General features: G+C 42.3%; 2 protein-coding genes across 3 annotated transcripts in view; both read left to right on the top strand.

Moving 5' to 3' along the window:
- The first annotated feature begins 1,449 nt into the window (after nucleotides 1–1,449).
- On the top strand, nucleotides 1,450–10,223 carry LOC311037526 (pyrroline-5-carboxylate reductase 1, mitochondrial-like). Its single transcript, XM_084046713.1, has 9 exons — nucleotides 1,450–1,582; nucleotides 1,944–2,026; nucleotides 2,803–2,873; nucleotides 3,738–3,917; nucleotides 4,488–4,595; nucleotides 5,768–5,881; nucleotides 7,151–7,243; nucleotides 8,098–8,261; nucleotides 8,809–10,223. The coding sequence occupies exons 2-9, from the start codon at nucleotides 1,960–1,962 to the stop codon at nucleotides 8,975–8,977; spliced, it is 966 nt and encodes a 321-aa protein (XP_083902839.1). The 5' UTR covers nucleotides 1,450–1,582; nucleotides 1,944–1,959; the 3' UTR covers nucleotides 8,978–10,223.
- Nucleotides 10,224–12,867: 2,644 nt separating this feature from the next.
- LOC311058966 (transcription factor MafK-like) overlaps nucleotides 12,868–20,886 on the top strand; it is a gene marked incomplete at its 3' end in the record, with an annotated part of 17,325 nt that continues 9,306 nt past the window's right edge. The window contains exon 1 of one of the 2 annotated variants that reach the window (XM_084076533.1): nucleotides 12,868–12,890. Of the gene's footprint in view, nucleotides 12,891–13,598; nucleotides 13,640–20,886 lie in introns of those variants that run through there. The other variant, XM_084076532.1, reaches the window with a different exon arrangement.

Here is a 20,886-nt window from a genome sequence, read left to right as displayed (position 1 = left end):
AGTAACTATTTATTTACCCAAAAATTCTGTGTGAAAAATAAATACCTGGATACTGGATATAAACCCCTCTTTCTCTTTTTTCTTCTTAAAAGTACTTAGTATTGATAAAATTGATTATTTGCATTGCAAAACGATTCGATACGATACAAAGTCAAACGATACGATATTTTGCTGTTTGAATATCGATATAGTAGAAAATTCGAAACGATTTTTCGATGCAGTTACTATTTCGTTACACCTCTAATGTTTTGCAATAGTAATAGCCTAGGGCAGGGTGCAGGCACAAGGATAGCCACTGACTTTGTGACACTACATAACTACAACTAAATAACAGAACACCTACCTCAAACAGCTGTATTGCAATACTTCTCAGATGCATTAATTGTACAGACACCATGTAGGCTACTGTGACTAATGAAACCACAAGCAAATTGATGGAAATATTTTACAAGCCACCAGTAGAATGCCAAAATGACCAAACCAGTCGAGTGGCACTGTGCTGGCACTGTGGTGGTTAGTCTCTCTCCCTACAGATTTTGTCCAAATGTCGCACCAATCTGTACATATTACCTCTATAGTAATGTGATCAAGACGGATCTGTCAGATTTTTCATATTCCAACGTTTACAGGAGTGGCCCATTTTGATTTGCAACCACATTCCCACCAGGTCAAGGAAGAAATGTCACCCTACATTTTCCACATTGGCCTCATCATGGTGGCGCTATGATAGGCCGATTCACGTTTTGGCCTATAACTCTTGAACCATAGGATTATTATTACATTATTTTCCCCCTTGATTCCTTCATCACGGAACTCCCCAATATAAGCCACTCCCATTTGCGAATACTCCTACAGATTTTTCAGATTCTAATGCGATTGACTATGATTGGCTTTCAAAGTTTGCTGGAGGGGCCCATTTTGTGTGACATGCTACAAGCACAGATGGCCCGATCGGCAGGAAAGAAATTAGCCAGTTATTATAGCGCCACCATGAGACAGATTTTAGCTAAACAATTTTTTTGGTTAGACTGTTTTGGGTAAGCAACGAGGCCTGGCGGAGACTTGTAACATATAGTGTGTTTACATACACTGTATTATATGCATAAGGCCCAGGCTGTGGGTGGGAGACTGTGTGTTGAACACACTCTACTATGGCAGATGGACACACAAAACAAAACACTCTTTGGCAAAGCTGACAATTTGTTTGAATAGGAGTTGCGTGAGCTTAAATAAACATAACCCACTTTATAACGTTCATGGTCATAGGCTACTCTTGACCTACATTTCTCCCAGAAAGGACTTGCTGTTATTACTGATGCAACCTCGATGTGTTACCAAAGGGGGGAGTGGTGGACTGCAAAACCCCGCCCAACGTTAGAAGAGTGACTTGCTATTGGCCATGAGCAAGCACTGTATCTTTGGTGATTGGCTAAACTACCTTCCATCACACTGGGAAACGTGGATGGAGTGAAGGAGGAAGCCACGTTGACACAGAAAGTGGTGGTTTGTTGCATTTATAGACCGGAGAACAGCGGTAACTACACCAAGGCGATCAAGTTGGAAGTGGAACATCTGAGAGCAGGTAACTCTCTTACTATCATCATCATCATCATGACCTTACATGATTTACACTCTTAATTCAATAAATGTGCTGTGCTGAAGTCAAGCTAGGTTAGCATGTCTGCCGGGGTTGGTGGTGGTCAACATTAGCTAGCAAACTGCTAGCATCACTAAGTCACTCGCTGTTAAATTTGCTGCAATCATACTTAGGTTAGAGTAGTATTGATATTCTCTTAATAAAGAGCTACATGGAAAGCAAAATCATGTTTGTTTTTGAGAGAGGGAGAGGGAGGGAGAGAGAGGGAGAGAGAGAGAATTAGGTAGACCCTTTAAAATGTATTAATGACATTGACATCGTCTTTTTGAATATGCATTGATTGTAGGACAAATCCCAACAAGATGAGCGTGGGTTTCATCGGAGCGGGCCAGCTGGCTCACGCACTGGTGAAAGGGTTCACTGCTGCAGGTGAGTCGTGATAACACCCTGCTGGAGAAATCCACCCAACACTTCTGTTTCAATACTTTTCATTAGACAAAAATGAAGAAGACATACCACCAGCACGACAACACATAAGACAAAGACACGTCACAATAAAGACTCAGGAACAATAGATGTGTACTATTGTGTTATTTGTATGCTATGTTGATGAATTGAATACCATCCCCAGGACTTTTTTGTTATCGTTTTAGCCTAAATGTCTGACTGTACCTCGTGCTGTTAGACATTTACTTAGTTTACATTTCTGACTAATAAAGTATTCAATCAATTAAAAATACTTACTCACAACACCACCCAACATTTCATTGGATTTAGCACCCAACGTTAGCTCATGATGCCATAGACCAATTATTTGTTTACCAACATTGAGACTAGATGCACAGGTGATTGTTTCATGCAATCATTCTCGACCTGTTGTTTTGGGGTGCGCACCCCAACCTCCTCTTGTGTGTTGGCTAGTGAGGCGCGTCCTAGCGAGACCTGACAGAATGGGTTTCATTGCGTGCATACTGGTTTGCCCGCATACTGGTTCTTATCAGTGTGACGTTGTCTGTTAAGGGGTCTACTAATAAACATAAAACAATGTCTTCCTATCCGGTGTACAGAATACACACACACACACACACACACACACTTTGTGACTTTTGTGAGCAGTATTCCTTCATCTATATCCAGGTCTTGACTGTCATTAACCTTTTTTTTCTTTTCTTTTTTTCCTCTCCTCTCACTTCACCTCACTCCAGGGGTCATAGCTACGAACAGGATCACAGCCAGCTCCCCAGACACAGACCTGCCTACTGTAGCTGGATTAAGGGTGAGAAGTTTATCCAGAAAATGCAGAAGTCTGACTTGCGGTGTCTGAGAATGTAAAGCATGGAAGTGTGTGTGTACAAGTATGAGCTTGTCCATCAAGTTATTCACAATCTGTGCGATTGAAGCCTAATGTAGATAATGAATCTTTATGCAAACTGTAATCATTCCGGACACGATGACGGGAGTTAAAAATCCTAGCGCGGCTTCTGAGATGTGTGTGTGTGTGTATATGTATAATATATATATATATATATATATATATAGATATAGATATCTCTATCATTCTAAATTCCATGTCGTACATATGAGGCGAATAAACTGCATCTCTGTGTTTTTCTTCTTGGTGTGTCTCATCTGAGCTAGTCTCGCGTAGCCAGACAACTATTCCACAATCTCTGAATGCTATAGAGTCTGGAACTACAACTCCCGAAATCCGATTGAGGAAACTGGCACTTCCGTTCTCGAAAATATATTTTAAAATATCTTTACATTTTCTTTTTTAATTTCCATTTCTGCTAAGCAGCAAGCTAAATATACTTAGATGATTTGTATTTATATTAGGATACATTTGCGCGACTGTAAAGACGAAACGGAAGTGGGGAGGAAGCTTCACATCCGGTTTATATTCTAATCATGATCAGAGCTTCCGAGTCCCAGACTGTATGACCGGAAACATTTGAAAATTGTGGGAGGCAACAGTCTGGTAACGCGAGACTACATCTGAGCACACGTGAGAACCTGTCATCAATCAGTACATTATGAATGATGTTGCTGTGGCTTGATGTGATCAGCCATGACAGAACTGAATTTCCCAAATAGTGTCTGCTGCTGATTCTATGCCACTCTTTTCTGTCAACATGTGTAGAAAATGGGAGTGAACCTGACCACGAGTAACAAGGAGGCAGTCAGTAAGAGTGACGTGTTGTTCCTAGCTGTGAAGCCCCACATCATCCCCTTTGTCCTGGATGAAATTGGACCTGACATTGAGGACCGTCACCTCATAGTGTCCTGTGCTGCAGGAGTCACCATCAGCTCCATAGAGAAGGTCAGCTTTGACCGTTTCCTGTCTCTACTACTCTCGTCTTCACTGGCGGTGTGCCCGTTTTTTTCAGCTGTTTTCTGGCTTACTCTCTTTATCCATATTTCTCTCTACCGCTGTCTGCAACCCCCTCCCCCCTCTCTCTCTCTCTCTCTTTCTGACTCCCTCACTTACACTGCTGAAATTTCACAAGTCTGGTGACCGAGAAATGAAAAAAAAACACTTGATGACTCTGCCCGCAGGCCTCTGTTGTTCTTTGTTTGTCTTTTGTTCATGCTTTTGTTAAGTCACCATTTCCACAATTGCTCAAACTTCTTTAGCAATTTGCATAATTAGCCTATCTGTTGTTAGAGACTGAGCCACCCAACAGCCCTTCCTGTCTCCTTTTCAGGCATCCCTATCGACATGTTTTTTTTTTTCTCTCTCCCTTTCTCCCTCTCGATATCTCAAGTTCAATTCAATTAAAATTGTATTGGCATGCTTCCAAGAGACTGCACTGTGTGGCAGGGTTCTGATTAGGCCCCATCTCTCGGTTCTCATTCTGTCCTGTGTATCTACCCTGTTGTCATCTCACAGAAGCTGCTCCACTACCGTCCGGCTCCTAAGGTGATGAGGTGTATGACTAATACTCCAGTGGTGGTGAGAGAGGGAGCTACTGTCTATGCCACAGGAACACATGCAGAGGTGAGGAGGGAGGGATAGATGCTGGAATTGGGGTAATGATGAATGATTTGAAAGAGAGCAAGGTTGTGTGTGACCGAAACGTTGCTTTAGATTTAAAAAATCACACCCAGTGTGAAGTGGGCGGTGTCTTGCTAGCTAATCACAATACTGGGCTAAGGGTGTGATCACAGTGATGGAAGTGATTCACTTTAAAAAAAAACTTGAGTGTGTTTTTTGTGCGTGCGTATTTATGGGGCTATGCACATGTGTCATGTGCTTCTAGCCAATCACAGTCCTGAATAGAGTCATGGTGGCCAATCACGGTACAGGGTTAGGGGGGTACTCTGGTGGGGGGGGGGGGGTGCAAATTCCAAACCTCACATATAGGGGCGGTTGCACCGCCCAATCAAATAAAATACAATGCAGGTCATCTTTTGTTTCACTTGCGCACCTGCTTTTAGACTTTTAATCCGGGTGTGTATCTACAGGTGGGAAATGTTACAATTGGTTAACCAATCGCATTCCATTGGGAAGGTCATTGCTGTTGACCAAGTCAAAAAAACAAAAACAATATCCCAGTCAAGTCAATGAGACAGTACACAAAGTCCCACAACATAAATCCCTACGTATTCCCATATTCATATAATGATATAAATACACTTCCTGCCACCCAAGTGCATCATGGTAAATGCACATAGTGAGCTTCAGTGGACATGCCTCCAGCGTTCAGAGCAGAGGGAATATGTTTTTTTTTTCCAGAAATTTGTCTGGTTGGTTAATAACACATTATTCTGTGGCGTGATGAACTTGGTATGGGGGGCTATCGGTACAAATTGCTTGGTATGAGATGGGGTGACGGATTTCAGCTAGGAATTTCTTGGTATGGGATATGTGGTGGTAGAGACATACCAGGTGATAGTTGTTCAAGTGTTGTTGTAAGTAAAAGTGAGAAAAATGAGTTTTTCTTTACAAATCAAGACTTGATATGGCAGCACAGCAGTGGTGAATGAAAATGCTTGAATTGTCACCTTACAATCGGAAGTCAAATGGAATTGTGGATTTTTAAAATGGTGATACCGCTAATACAGTATGAGCTACCCAGGGATTTGAATGATAATTGACAGAAAGCGGGTGGGCTTCACCAAACAATATTTTTTTCGCCTGTCTTAAACTGCATGTCTCCCTTCTTCTAGGTGGAAGATGGCAAGCTACTGGAGCAGCTGATGTCCAGTGTAGGCTACTGCACTGAAGTAGAGGAGGATCTCATTGATGCAGTCACTGGACTGAGCGGCAGTGGACCTGCCTACGTAAGTGGCTGACTGTATGTCAGAAAGAGGGAATAGGGTGGCCTATATCTTCACTGTCCTGTCTAATTCCCTGGTAATCTCCATAACAAAGGGATTGTGGTACCTGTGGGCAGCCAGACCCAGAATCGGACAACGAGGGATGGATGCGTTGTCTCCGCCAGGCTGGAGGTCTGGAGTGTCTGTGTGCACAGCTCCTCTCGCAAACACATCAGCATTTCATTCCCAGGAAGACGCATCACCGCAAATGTTTCAAAATGCATGGTGGTGCTATACCGGGCCAGCCTGCTTTACATTTTGGCCTTTAACTCTGTACTGTAGGTCGTGCAATCAAAAACTTTCCTTGGATCGTGACGCATCTCCCAACCTTATCAGCCTATCTAGATTTTCCACCGTTTTGCATTTTCTGCAAAACACACTCTTTCCTACTACTCTTCCACCATTTGTCCAAAACTCACCCAAATTGCTACACATTCTCTCTAGAGTCATATGATAAATCTCTACCATACCGTTTTTTTTCATTACATTCCAGTTAGCTATAATTGACCTCTGATATTTGTGGGAGGGCCCGATTTTACTTAGAATGCCAAAAACATTGTCCAATCGACCCATAATTTGAATCATAAGGGGTCTCTAAACAACGTAGAGCCAAAAGAGATTATATTCTTATAACCCATAACGGGTGCTACAAATGCTAAAGTTGTCACTGTTGCAGAAAAATGGCTGTTTCACTTGATCTTGGGAGTAATGTAACAATAAGCGTCTACTGGTTTTTGATATTCTACACCGTTTGCCTATAATTGCCAATCAAATTTAGTGGGAGGGGCCTATTTCATCCACCATGTAGACAGGTTTTTATGTTTTATTTTTATTTGCACAACATTTATTGTATACATATACAGGACATGTTCATTCTTTCCAAGGGAAAGTGTAAGATTTCAGTTGTTGTGCCGCTGAGGTAGGAAACCCTAGAGGGGGCTTATGTGAGAACCTCACCGTTTACTTTACATATACAGAGAGAGAATAGGTCAAATGATAAATATAAGTACAAAACTGGGCAGAGGTTGAAGGGTCAGAGAGAAGTAAGGTGGAGAGGAAGCACAATGTAGGAAACTAGTAACAGCCATTAACATTATTTCAGTAGAAGACAAATCCTAGATAGCTGTACTTTTTCAGCTGTACACAACTCATTAATTTATCTTCAAGCACCCACACAACTTCTACTGGCTATAAAATAATCATTGTGATGGTACTGTTGGTATATGTTGACAGGCTTTTACGGCTCTGGAAGCCCTTGCCGATGGAGGAGTGAAGATGGGCCTCCCCAGAAGACTGGCAATGAGACTTGGAGCTCAGGCCATTCTGGTCAGTTAGTATGCGTGTCTGGCTGGCTTGCTGTTTGTGTCTGCACTGTAACAGTTTAATTGCATGCATAATTGCATATATTAGTTTGTCAGGTGGTAATTGCTGGAATTTGGTCTGGAAATGTCCATTTAAAACCTTCCTGTGAGTACTGCTTGATGGAAAAATAAATAATGTATTTTTGTGTCTGATATTTCATATTCCATCCTAATTGGCTAACATTAGCTTCCAAAGTTTGCAGGAAAGGTCTATTTTTAACAAAATGCCTCAAATCATGAACACAACGTGCAATTTCCATGAAATTTTGCACGCACATTCCCACTATGCCCAGGAAGAAATGCCACCCTTTTCACATTGGCCTGGTATAGCGCCACCAGCAGGTCTAATTTAGCAAAACAATTTTTTGGAACAAAATGCCTCTTGAATGCTGTGTCCGATGAAAGGCCTAAGAAGAAATGGCACCCTTTTCACATTGGCCATGACATTATAGCGCCACCAGGAGGCCACAATAACCTACCTGACCTGGCGGAGACCTGTGCTCCGAGGAGCACTTTTTCTAGTTATTACTGTAGTATCTTTTGTTAGCTTTTATTTGTTGCCGTACAATAGAGAATGTATTCTTAATATATTTATATCCATGAGATAAGGAGTGTTCAGTGTTTTCATGAAATACCCTTGGACCCAAGGTCTTCTCTTATAGTTGGCACAGAATCTGGCTGATTCTACTTACAAAACTTGGCACAGTATCAGATTAGGTCAGTTATACTGGCTCTGATGTATTTCTGACTCCTTTGAGATATGTGACCCAGTTAAACTAACCTCCTCTCGTCTCCCCCCCCCCCCTATTTTTTTTAAAGGGAGCAGCTAAGATGCTGCTGGACTCAGATCAGCACCCAGGCCAGCTGAAGGATAATGTGTGCTCCCCTGGAGGGGCCACCATCCACGCCCTGCACACCCTTGAGAGCGGCGGCTTCCGTAGTCTGCTCATCAATGCCGTAGAAGCTTCGTGTATTAGAACACGGTGAGATGGGAAATTCATGTTACTTGTATGATTTGGACATTCAAAACGTACTGTATATCTTCAAAGAACTTGGGTGTCAAGGTGAATCTTAAGAGACAAAACTTGACATCACTTGAGCTGACTTTGTAAACTTGTGGAAGGGTCCTATAAGGTGCATCCAAAGTACTGTCTCGCTATCGGCAAAGTCATTTTCCTACAAAACATCTCCCTTTTAAAGAATTATTGACTTTGTGAGACAAGACAAGATGTGGCCCCCGACCTCACATAAGAGGTCGGAAGATTATCGTTGCTTGGCCATTGCCTGTTAACGTTTTGAGCCAAGATTGCCTACATGTTTTGTAAGAGCGGAAGGTGTGGGGGCAGCTGCATTTCCACATGGAACTTAATTTGGTTGTGAAAATAAGGGGGCAACCCATCGGTGCAGTGAGGGCACTTCATCTGAGAATTTGATTTTTATTTTTCAGTTCTGTTTATTTTTACCTTAACAAGCAAAACACACTAATTTTAACTTCCTCAATTCGCACTTTTATTTCTATTGACTTGTTAGTGAGCTGCAGTATCTGGCAGACCAGGAACGCATCTCCCCCGCAGCCATTAAGAAGACCACATTGGACAAGGTGCTGCAGCAGCCTGGAGTCACTGTCTCTGGCACGGCTAATGGCAGATCAGGCCTCAGCCTCTTCAACCGCGGCCCTGTGGTCAAGAAGAAGAACTAAAAAGAACAGGGAAAGCCTGGCACACACTTTAACACCACTCTGTGGAAACTACAAACAACTTGAAAATGTATACATTTTAGATGGCCATACAAACACAGTTGGAAAATGAAGAGAACAGACGGTGAGCTGAAATTGCATCTGAGAGCCCTACGCCAAATACTGCTGATTTTATTTGTACATACTGTAATTGGAAATTCTAATTAACCTGGGACCTTCCTCACAGCGCGCGCGCACACACACACACACACACACACACACACACACACACACACACACACGCAGGGTGCAATGCACAGATTCATATCCTTAGGGTGTGATGTAGGACCGTGCTGTCCATAGACACACTAGTGAGCAAAAGGGCATGTACGAATCCTCTGTCTACCTGTTTGGTATGACGTCTTTGGCTCTGTGTGTTAACTATTTATTGATAATGGCCCAGTGAGCCATCTTGGAATTCTGAGGCAGAACAGGGACCAGATGGTGACTGTGATTCCATTACAGTTTTAAGGGGTAGGTGTTTTTCATAAAAACAATATGAAGCCACATTATGCTGATATCTTACTTTGTTTTGATTACACAAATGTTTTGATAGTATAATTTTCATTGTTCATTTGGCCAACAGTATTATGCCCTTAATAATGAAGAAACTAATATAGACTGAATAACTATTTTGATATGTTTTATTCTGTTTTGATCTTCTTACATAATTTAGATACTTTTGATAATTGTCAGCCTTACTGCAGTCAAACTTTTTCTTGCCATTATTTACATCGTGTCACCTTTGACCTTTTTGTTCATGTGTTTCACATGTCAAGGTCAACACAAGCTTTATTACACTTTTGCCAATGGCTGTTTCCTCAGGTCAGTCACTTCACTTATTAGTCTGGACCGTCTAGTCAGGATATTACTTGGGTCTTGGAGCTCATGAAGGTACTCAAGTAATCGTGTTTTCTCTTGAAAAGGGGTTGTGATGTCATTTCTTGAAAGTGCTATTAGAAAACGTTACCAAACACTTGTATTGAAGTAGTCATCTCTATATTTTGACACAGATTATTTTGATTTAAAATATTTATATCTGCAAAAAGCCCAGTCTGTCCTATTATGTAATTTGTATTGAGTTGCTTATATTTCTACGTTCATAATGTTACATGTTGCGTATGTTTGGCATATCCACTTCTGAGGTGGTCTGCCTGTCAAGAATAAGTCAATATTAAATGTGCTGCAGAATGAAACGTTTAGTTAAGAAGCTAGTTTTGTTTTTTTCACTGATTGAATATATATATTTAGTATACTTGAATTTCAACATTCATATATATTTTCCCCCACTGTTCAGATTGTGTAGTACTTCATGAGGAAGTGTATCTATAGAGGCCAGAGATTAACTCTGGGCAAGAGCTATCTACACACAGTGTTGAAAAGACAGACCTGAAGATGGCGCCCTGAAATCAAATGACGCTATTAGCACCAGTTAAGGATCAGTGTGCCTTCTCTACATTACATACCAACCTGAACGAGCTCAGCGTGTCTTAAAACCAACCCTGAACCGATTCATATAGGAGTAGCTTCACTCTTGCCTATCTGTGAATGTCATTAGCTTAGGCCACTTGTCATCACCGAACTAGACTACATGGTGTAATGTTTCACCTCCTTTGAACACCTCCAACTCCTGTGCCCAAGCTGCCTTGTTTCCCCCTGTCACTGCCTCACAATCTCAGTCCTTCAAAGAACCCACTTCCTCTGTTGCGCACATGGACTGCATGTAGGCCATAAATAGACATGTAAATATGTTATTCCTCATTGGCCTGGAAGTGGGTCGTCATTGGTTGGGCTAAGAGGAAACACGAGTCCAATTTTAGAATGTTTCTGTCAGCAGGACATATGACCAGAGAGTGGGGTCATGGTTTGGTCTCCAGGATCAGTCCTCCGTCCCAGTTCTCCACTCCTCTCCACACATTCTTGCACATTATTACTCCATTAATTCAGAAACATGAGATTAGTTTGTATAGGTATGCTGGATGTCAGTCGTTTTGAAATGTGTTTGTGGCAAAGTCGGCAGAGCTTAAGTGCACCTCTATCTGAGATATCTTGGATTATATGGTAATTAGAAAAGCAAGAAAAGTTTATCTGCGAGTTTGAGGCTGAAAACTATTAAAATTGTACACTATAAATATTTTAGCCTGCACATTAACTCCTGGCTGCAACATTTTGGGGATTAACAGCGGCATATGGGCCCACTTTGTGGTAGAATGAGATAGGCCTAGACATCTATTCAAGCAACACAGGCAAGCAGTACATAATAGTCTTGGAAAATGATGGCAAGAGTGTGCCAGTTTGTTAGGAGCCATGTCCTCATTATAATTGAACAATTTCTCACGTTGTAGGATTAGTTTATTTGCGTTAAACTAATACACCAGTGTCCCTTGATTAAACCTCGGCAGACCTACTCCAAAAGCACTCGGCATGTTTATTTGTGTGTGCAATGGTTTTTACCCCAGTGCTGAAGTGACTAGGTAATCCCTCTTTTATTCAGTTATTTTAATGGGTTATTCTCTGCTAGCTCCAGTTGCTGCCCAGTAAGATTAGTCCGTTCCTAGAGAGTCTTCCATTTGCCACTCATTATTAGACTGTCGTCAGCCGGGTGGCTTTGAGCATCCATCTTTTCAACCCCAAGTACTAGCCATGGGCACTGTGTGTAAGGTGTCAGTTCAGTAGCAGCTGATCGTCAACGTGGTGTGTGTGTGTGTGTGTGTGTGTGTGTGTGTGTTTTTCTGACAGAGAGGGAGAGAGACAGTGTGGATGTATGTGCCAACCCAGCAAGTGGTTTATCCACAGGTAGACCAGATGCTCCCTGTCATCTCCATTCAATCAATGGAATCAGTGACCTTTGCAGTAACATGGGTGTTTGCATACAGTATGAACCATGAGGAATGCCAGAAACTAAGATGACAATTGAACAGATCTAAAGGTGTTATCTGTCTGGACCCCCCCCTCCTCTTTCTTTTCTATATGCCTTCATTTCTCCAACCTTATGTGGCCTTCGCCCATTATCACTGCAACACAGTGCAGAGTCAGATCAACTAATCCTCTCAAATTATGAAATTTGAAAAAAAGGGCAAGCCTGTGTGTTATCTACATGTGCACCATGGTGCACTTTGCATGAAAATGTGTGATGTGTGTCTGGTGCAGAACTGTGATCTCAGTGCTGATGTCTGGTCAAATGGCAACGGAAAGAGGAAGTTTTAAGGTTATCACACAGTGAGTGTGAGACTGGGTATACAATACTGGCCTCCTTTTTGGGGCTAAAGTGTAATATTGTCTGATTGTGCAATTCACCTGAAGGGCTACCATTTAGTTTCTGCTTATGTAGTATCATATTTACCAAGGGTGTCTGGCATTGGAACAGCTACATTTTAAACCCCTACTGGTTCCCCAAGACAATAAAATAAATATTCCCTTGATTTAGTATTGTATAGGTAGAATGTTTATACTGTGTACAGATGGTATATTGAAGGCACCTAACTGAAATGGACAGTTCTGACATAAGGGTAACTAACAAGGGGGTAGTAGTAGCCCTTGATCACACATTCACACTTTACAAAGGCCTAGTGAGTGTTACCTGCGATGAACAACCTATTACAGTGTAGTGTCTCGTATATAGCATATCTCTTTAAATGCTCGTTGCGTAGATCCTTCATGAATGAAACCATGTGATCCAAACATCATCTGACGTCTGGCGCTTCCTACCATAGACTAAAAACCAGCGAGGAAGGAGTGGATAGATCCGCGATCTGCAAGAAGGTGTGAACGTAAATATACTCCCCAACTGTCGCTCTGAACGCCGGCTCGGCATTCAGCGTAAATCAAAACCTTTTGGCGGTGCGGCGGGCGAAGGAACCATCTCACTTTTGGTCGGGTAAGTTTGTACGGTTTTTAGTCAGTACTTGTAGTAGCCGAAAATAAATCATTGCTGATCTGCTCGATGAGATGCTGAATATAGATATTGTTTTGCTGACTGTGCACGGCACGCCACTGCCTGCCAGTGCCACGCCGCTGTCGTCGCCCGTCCCGTCCCGGTCTGTGTGTGTGCGCGTGGTGGTGGTGCCGCCGTGCTGCTGTGATGTTATGCTGACTGGATCACAGCCCAAAACGAGCGACATCATACCAATGAGGCGCTGTTTAAAGGGCTACAGCCTCCGCTGCTGAATCATCACCATTGGGCCGTCAAACACAGGCTTTGCGCTCCAGCGGTCGCCGCTGCCTATCACCACGCCGACCGACCGACCAACCGGAGCTTTCATAAGAACACAGCCCGTCGTAGACAAAGAGGGCGGCCGCTGTGTGCACTATAGTGTCCAGTTTAAAACAGGCATGTGTCGGAATTACCGGGATTGAGTTTGAGGAGGACAAGTAGGTAGAGGTATGGAAATGGTTGGGGATTCCCCCGGTTTTGAGTGTCATAGACGGCTAGTAGAAAGGTTGAAGACAGCTTGGGAGCTGTTGAGAGACGTGAGAGAGATGAACTTATAGGAGCTGTACAATAAGATCGATTCGCCTATAGGCTACTGCTGGAACCGGAGCGAAGATCATTGACCCGACTGTACTGTAGGCTCCTGGACACACCGAGCACTGGCACATTGATTCTATCTGTTGCTTCGTTCTGAGGTAAGGTGGCTGGTCAGCTGTTCGCACATGTAATTGGTGAAAATATAGTTTCCATATTTACTGACTCATGTATTAAACTCTCCCTCCACCTGCTTCTACTCGCAGTGAGTGGCATAATTAAACCCCTAGCTTAACACAGCAACAAAAATAAACAGACCCCCCTGACATTCTCGCCTGTTTGCATAACTAAAGCTGGCAAAGTGTCAAATATTTGCCATGTAGGAGCTAATAGGGTACAACTGTGGCACTACTGTGTTGGCGATTATTTAATGAAATTACACAATTTGCTTTGTGTCACATGGGGTATTATTAGGCCTTCAATTGTCTATTGGATTAATGGACTGCATAATGTAAAAACAATTCAGCCTGTTTTATTATACATCCTGTTGTATACTCTGGACTGACAGGCCATAGATGCTGATTCATCACAACGTTGTGTGTAGCCTATCTGAACGTTTGCGCGAGCAGAGCGGAGGCATGAGGGGAGCCATGGCAACATGAAGTTACACTGAAATTGGTGGCCTATCGAATTAAATTATATTCCAGGGATGTTTTTTTTGTTGTTGCAGTTTTGGCATATTTCTGTCTATTCGCTTGCTTTATTATGCGCAGCGCGTGGGATGATTGGAAGGTCACCAAAAATACTAGGCTACTTGGTTGGGGTTTGGTTGGCAATTATTTATTACATTCACGTAGCATATGATATGATATCCTGTATCATATCCTAATGGCTATTATTGATAACAGTGAAATTGATTCTCCATTCTCTGTCTCGAACGCTATGTAATTTCAAATCAAGTAAATTCCCTTGTTGAGATCGAGTTCTCGCGCTGGAGTCTCATGATTGGATAGGTCACTAAATTCGCTACAACACTATGGCACCGGCGGAAGGCGGACAAAGGTCTGGGCGCGAGCGAATGAGATGGGTTTATTAGGCTGGTCTTTGAAATAAATAGGCCTGTTGCCTGTAACGAATTGTATTGAACGATTGCACACAGACAGAGTAACCTAGGTGCGTGTAGGCAACACAATATTTTAATGTGTGCGTGTGCATGCGTGTGCATGCGTGTGCGTATGTGTGCGTGTGCGTGTGCGTGTGTGTGTGTGTGTGTGTGTGTGTGTGTGTGCGTGCGTGCGTGACTGCGTGTGTATATATATTTATTTTTACAGCTGGAATTGTTTTTTAGGGGAGCTTTGTTTATTTCGGTGAATACACATTTCGTTGTTGTAATGGAATTTAAAAACAAAAACATTTATGTAAGAAAAAAGTAACGAAACATAAAGGGATCAGTTGAATAGCCTATTACTACATTAGCAGTCTACCTCCTTTTGGACTTAATTAGTCACCACTATACGAAAATGAAACGTGATATTCCCATTAAGGCCGGATAAATGACTTATTAAAACATATATATGACCTACTGCTCTACCCACAAGGCTACACTACACAAAACTATTGCAAATATGTATTTATTTTTTCTTTAGATTTTTAGTGTTTAGGGTTGAGGTTTTCAGCAGATTTGTCTGGGTTTACAGTACAGTAACAATAGCAATATATATGTGGCAGTTAAGGTTGAAAGGCCAGTGTTCATGAACTGTGTGCAAAAAAACAAAAACGAATGCTGTACCAAAATGAAACATAAACCTCACAAGGGTATGGTCTGTAAGCATGGGATGCCCTTTAATTGATCTTGCTGAAGGGCCATTATCTCTTGGCTAGTAGCAACCTTGATGAACACCGCACATCTTAAACAGTGAAGAGTAATAGGGAAGCAATCTGGGCTGAAGAGAAACAGAAACTTCACCCTCTAATGACTCCATATCAGCAGCTTTAGTTGGAGTCAGCACTCTACTGAGTGTATCAAAAGTATGTAGTAAGCAAGTTGGCAAGTACTGTAATAGAGGGCCATAATGATGAAACACTTGTATCAGTATTGGAGAGAAGAGTGGCCTCTCTTTGCCTCTCTCTTCTTTCTCTCCCTCTGTCCCCCTCTCTGTGCTCTTTTTCTACTTCCCTCTCTTTCACACACAAACGCTTTCAACTTTTTTTCTCCCTTGCACACCCATATAGGCTACTTTTCCCATTGACTTCTCAGATGTTGTGCCATGCACACGCGCGCACACATGCACACACACACACACACACACACACACACACACACACACACACACACACACACACACACACACACTGTGTGTGCACCCGCACCAGCACACAACCTAGGGGCTAAGCTTTTTTTATACATGGTATCAGTATTTAATCAGTGCTTGAAGTGCATTTCTCTGTCAAGTACTTCCCCATCCCTCCCTGGTGTTCACGGTAATTGAACGCTGACCAATGCTTATGTGTGCAACTTTGCTGATGGTGGCGGTGCAGCGAGGCGCAGAGCGAGGGATGAAGGAAGAGGGAGAAGAATGAGAGATGGGATTTGTGGAGAGATTGAGAACAAGGACCCTTTTGTCTTCAAGGCATTCCCCCCAAAAATGCTGAGGCAAAGCAAATGCTCTTTCGCTTGACAGATGGCGTTTTCACTTGTTACTTACCACAGCTACTTTCTTTGCCTTGGTGTGTGTGTGTGTGTGTGTGTGTGTGTGTGTGTGTGTGTGTGTGTGTGTGTGTGTGTGTGTGTGTGTGTGTGTGTGTGTGTGTGTGTGTGTGTGTGTGTGTGTGTGTGTGTGTGTGTGTGTGCGGCTGTGCGGCTGTGCGCACACGTGAGAGAATGAAGAGAGAGCAAGTGTTATAGAACACACCTGCAAGATGCTAAGATCTATTCTAGAGTAACCCTAGGATGTATGCGCTCTAATATTGTGTGTGTGTGTGTGTGTGTGTGTGTGTGTGTGTGTGTGTGTGTGTGTGTGTGTGTGTGTGTGTGTGTGTGTGTGTGTGTGTGTGTGTGTGTGTGTGTGTGTGTGTGTGTGTGTGTGTGTGTGTGTGTGTGTGTGTGTGTGTGTGGTTGGTTGTGCTGCACTGTGAATGTGGCTGGCGATTGGAAAATTATTTTACAATCTCCCTTAGTTGACAGACAGTTGCAAAATGTTGCGGTTGCCATATATGAGACAGTTGGTGCTTGCCCTCTGCCCTTATATGCATTTAGTCTCTTCATTAGAGAGTCACGATGAGCAATAAATGTTGCATTACCCTCTTCTACAACATCAATGAAATAAAACATGATGTGTGTGTGTGTGTGTGTGTGTGTGTGTGTGTGTGTGTGTGTGTGTGTGTGTGTGTGTGTGTGTGTGTGTGTGTGTGTGTGTGTGTGTGTGTGTGTGTGTGTGTGTGTGTGTGTGTGTGTGTGTTAGTTTGTGCATAGTAATGAGTGGTTATGTGCACCTACAATGTGATGAAACAGTATGCAAGAGCTCCACTAGGTATGTCAGATGATGATGAATCGGACAGGAGCTATTAAACTTAGAGAGGCGTTTGCACCAATGGAAGGAAGGGCTACACTGATGCAAGTGCTATCAATTAGTTCTTTCGGTTAACGTTTTCTTTTCCGCCGTGCTGTCTTTCCCCCCAGTGTGTGGGCTTGTGTGTGATAGAGATTCTTTAAGTGCCCTCTGTGTGTATGCTCACTATCTTGTTTACAACTTGGAGCTGTGTTTCAGTGAAGTCTGTTGGGTTTGCAAATTTCTCTGCATAAATGTAAAAGCTTGGAGGGAGAGAGAGCAGGAGAAAGTGACACAAGGAGTGAAGAAGTGAGGCTGACAGAAGGGAGGGCAGAAAAAAAGCATGAAAAGGAAAGTCAGGTGAAGGAGTAAGAGAGGGAAAATGTGGAAATCAGAGAGAGAGGGAGAGAGGAGTGGGGTAGATCAATAGTTGAGTGTTTTTTCTCTACAGTAATGATGAAATATGGTGTAAGCAGATCTGGTGCATAATCACTGCTGTGCTCCACTGTTTTTCTGCTTCCTTGTGTCTTTGACATGGCAATCGGTCGCAGAGGGAACTGTGTGTGTGTGTGTGTGTGTGTGTGTGTGTGTGTGTGTGTGTGTGTGTGTGTGTGTGTGTGTGTGTGTGTGTGTGTGTGTGTGTGTGTGTGTGTGTGTGTGTGTGTGTGTGTGTGTGTGTGTGTGTGTGAGAGAGAGACAGTACATGCTTGCTTGTATAGTATGTGTGTGTGCATCTTTGTATCTGTGTACACATGTGATCCCACGTATGCTCCTTATTTTACAAGATAATGAACAAAAATAGCCTACAAAGAAATCCCATTACAGCATAAAGGTATTGCATCATCGTCAATAATGCAATTGACTGAAGTTTTATGCTAAGTTGCTCAAATTACTTTTAGGAGCTAACTTTGTCTTACTGTGTTTCTTGTGGTATTTTACTTCACACGGTAAACATGATCTCCACGCTTCTTTCCCATATCAATAGCCTCTCTTTGATCACCAGGCATGAGGTCAAGCTCTCATATTTGGCCCCTCAGGACTAATCCAGCATACAAAAGTTTATTTTTGTGCTTTTTGAGAAGGCTTGAGTGTAGTAGAGAGCACAGCGCATGTAAGAGGACACTACCACATCTGAGATCTACACACACACACACACACACACACACACACACACACACACACACACACACACACACACACACACACACACACACACACACACACACACACACACACACACACACACACACACACACACACACACACGCAGTACGCACATGCACAAAGACACACAATTCAATACATAAGCCCCAATAGTAATGCTTTATTTTTACATGATGTGTTGGGATACTAAGAGCGGGTTGTAGCTATAGATAAGCAAAGCTTCGGTAACCAGAGTATCCACGCCAGGGGTTGTCTTCCAGTTGCATCATCTTTATGTGCCAACTTGCCGCAGTTTTTAACTGCAGTGAGACGATCCGAGAATTGTGGTATGAATTTCTGAACCATGTTAAGAAAATCACAAGGGATCAATGCAAAGAGTGAAGACAAGGAATGGTACACACCAAATATTACCTTTTGTTTGTGAAACCTATCCCATATTGCGCATCATTAATGATGAATGACAGTTTTGTGCACACATACAGGTCTCGTCCATTTCCCTCCATCTAAAATCCAAACCTATTTAAGTAATCAATAGTTTGTTACCTTTTGCGTTTCTATTCCATTGAGTTCATGTAATATGTGTTCATCTTTAAGTGTAGCCCAGTTTTATTGGTTTAATTTTCCCATTAATGCTGTGTGACTTGAAGTAGTATTTCTCTCCCTCTCTTCTTTAAAAGTAGTACAGTATCTACTACTGTACACGAACAGTAGACACACAAGTCAGTCTCTAAAGGCTTCACACAACTAGAAATCTCCCAGCTTTTGTTGTTAAAACATTGTGGAAACAATTAGATATAAGAACCAATCTTAAATCTTCAGGGTGGGCCCTCATTTTGGGGCAGAGCTGGAGATTATTGTTTCACCCTTGTGTGTCTGTCTTTGTATCTGAAGCTAATCTAGCGAACTACAATCAGTGCCAAATGTCTGGTGCACCCTGCCGGCAGCAGGTGAAGGAAGTCAGTCCTTGAACATTTTCCAAATCAGCCTCATGGTGGCACTATGCCAGCCCACTTTACGTTTTGGCCCACCCTTGAAGCTTACAGTAGATCGTAGACTCAAAATTGTTTCACTGGATTCCTTGGATCATGATGCAGCTCTTTATATAGACCACGTTGAAAAGTTGAACCATATGTCCTAGAAACATTATTTCCTCCCGCAGCTTCCTCTGGTCCTGCAACCCATGACTTGCGTCAGTTTCTGCAACCGCACACACACAGAGATACAGAGAGACTGTGACACCTATTACACTTGTGTGCACCCCACATAGAAAGATAGAGACATATATACAACACACGTGTGCCCCGCACGCTGGAAAATAGAGGGAGAAACACAGCTGTAACTCTTTGAGCTCCATTACTGAAACAATGCCAATACCTTTACGCTTCAATGATACAACACCTACATGTAACTCAGATTGTAAAGATTGTATCTAGAAATCCCCAGGGCCCAAGAGTTCAAAACCTTTTAGTCGATCGATCAGATTTGGATTGTGGGTGTTAAATACATTGTTTGAGTAACCACTCCTATATTTCTTACTGACATAATGTTTGCTGAGATATTTCTCCCCTCACAGATTGGATATCAAATCCCAATGCTGTTTTTTTTGGTTAGTCCAAAAATGATGGACGAAGGCACCGTGACGTCACCCATTGGTTTCTACAGATCCGTTTTGAAACCTTCTAGTTCAGCAAATTCAAATCCACCATCTTTGGTTTCCAGCTGCTAATGCAACCGGAAAACTAATGCTATTGGGTGGGAAGAGGAGCGACCCTTTACAATCAATTTTACGCATTTCAGATCTCTGATTGTCTGGTATGGTGAGACTAAGGTGCTATAGTTACTTGTCCCCCTTCTGAAAGTTAGAAGATTAGTTCAGTGAAGAGGGGGACAATGCAAACACACACACTCATCAGAATTGATGTGTGCTCGTATGAATAGGCCTGTCACAATTATTACATAATCGTGTAACAGCAATTATTTGAGATAATTGCAATTATTTTTGCATAATCGTCACAATCTTTTCCATGTTGAAAAATGTCAACACTTTTTCAAATATATAAAAAAGCAGAAAAAGCTGATCTACAAGCTTACAACGCGCATTGTAAGCTTGTAGATCAGCTATTTCTGCTTTTTGTATACAATTATTAAATGTCAATCATTTCTTTGTATATTTAATTTATTTGTCATGTTGTGCCATTTTTGTTAAAGAAGCCTAAAAGGCAAACAGCAATTAAACATGTATTCACATGTTCCAGTGTTCAGTGCCAAGCACACAATTAAATCTTTAATCGCAATTATTTGAGTGACAATTAATCGTCAAAACTTGTGCCCTACGTGTGAATGCGTGTGCATGAGTCACATAGCCAGTCATGCTATCTACTGTACTATGAGTCACAGGAACTGTGCCTCCTTAAAAACTGTCACCACCTGGAATATCTCCATGCCACTGACCACCAGTTAGCATGGCATACAGACTGGTACCAGCCCACACATCAGTATACTCACTCTCGCTTCTCTGTGGTTTCTCCAGACTACAATGCATGGCACAAGGCCAGTCTATGGTTTACATTTTAATACGCACAACGTATGATGATGTCACTGCTTCTGAAGAAAGAAGGGTGGGGGTAAATATATTGGTTACAAAGGTAGGACTTTTTATGTAACTTTAATCATTATGCGACTGATAATAACAAATT

The sequence above is a fragment of the Gymnoscopelus microlampas genome (assembly GCF_963454915.1).
Source record: "Gymnoscopelus microlampas genome assembly, chromosome: 2".
In the NCBI taxonomy this organism is placed as follows: Eukaryota; Metazoa; Chordata; class Actinopteri; order Myctophiformes; family Myctophidae; genus Gymnoscopelus; species Gymnoscopelus microlampas.
This window is presented reverse-complemented; position numbering and strand designations above follow the sequence as displayed.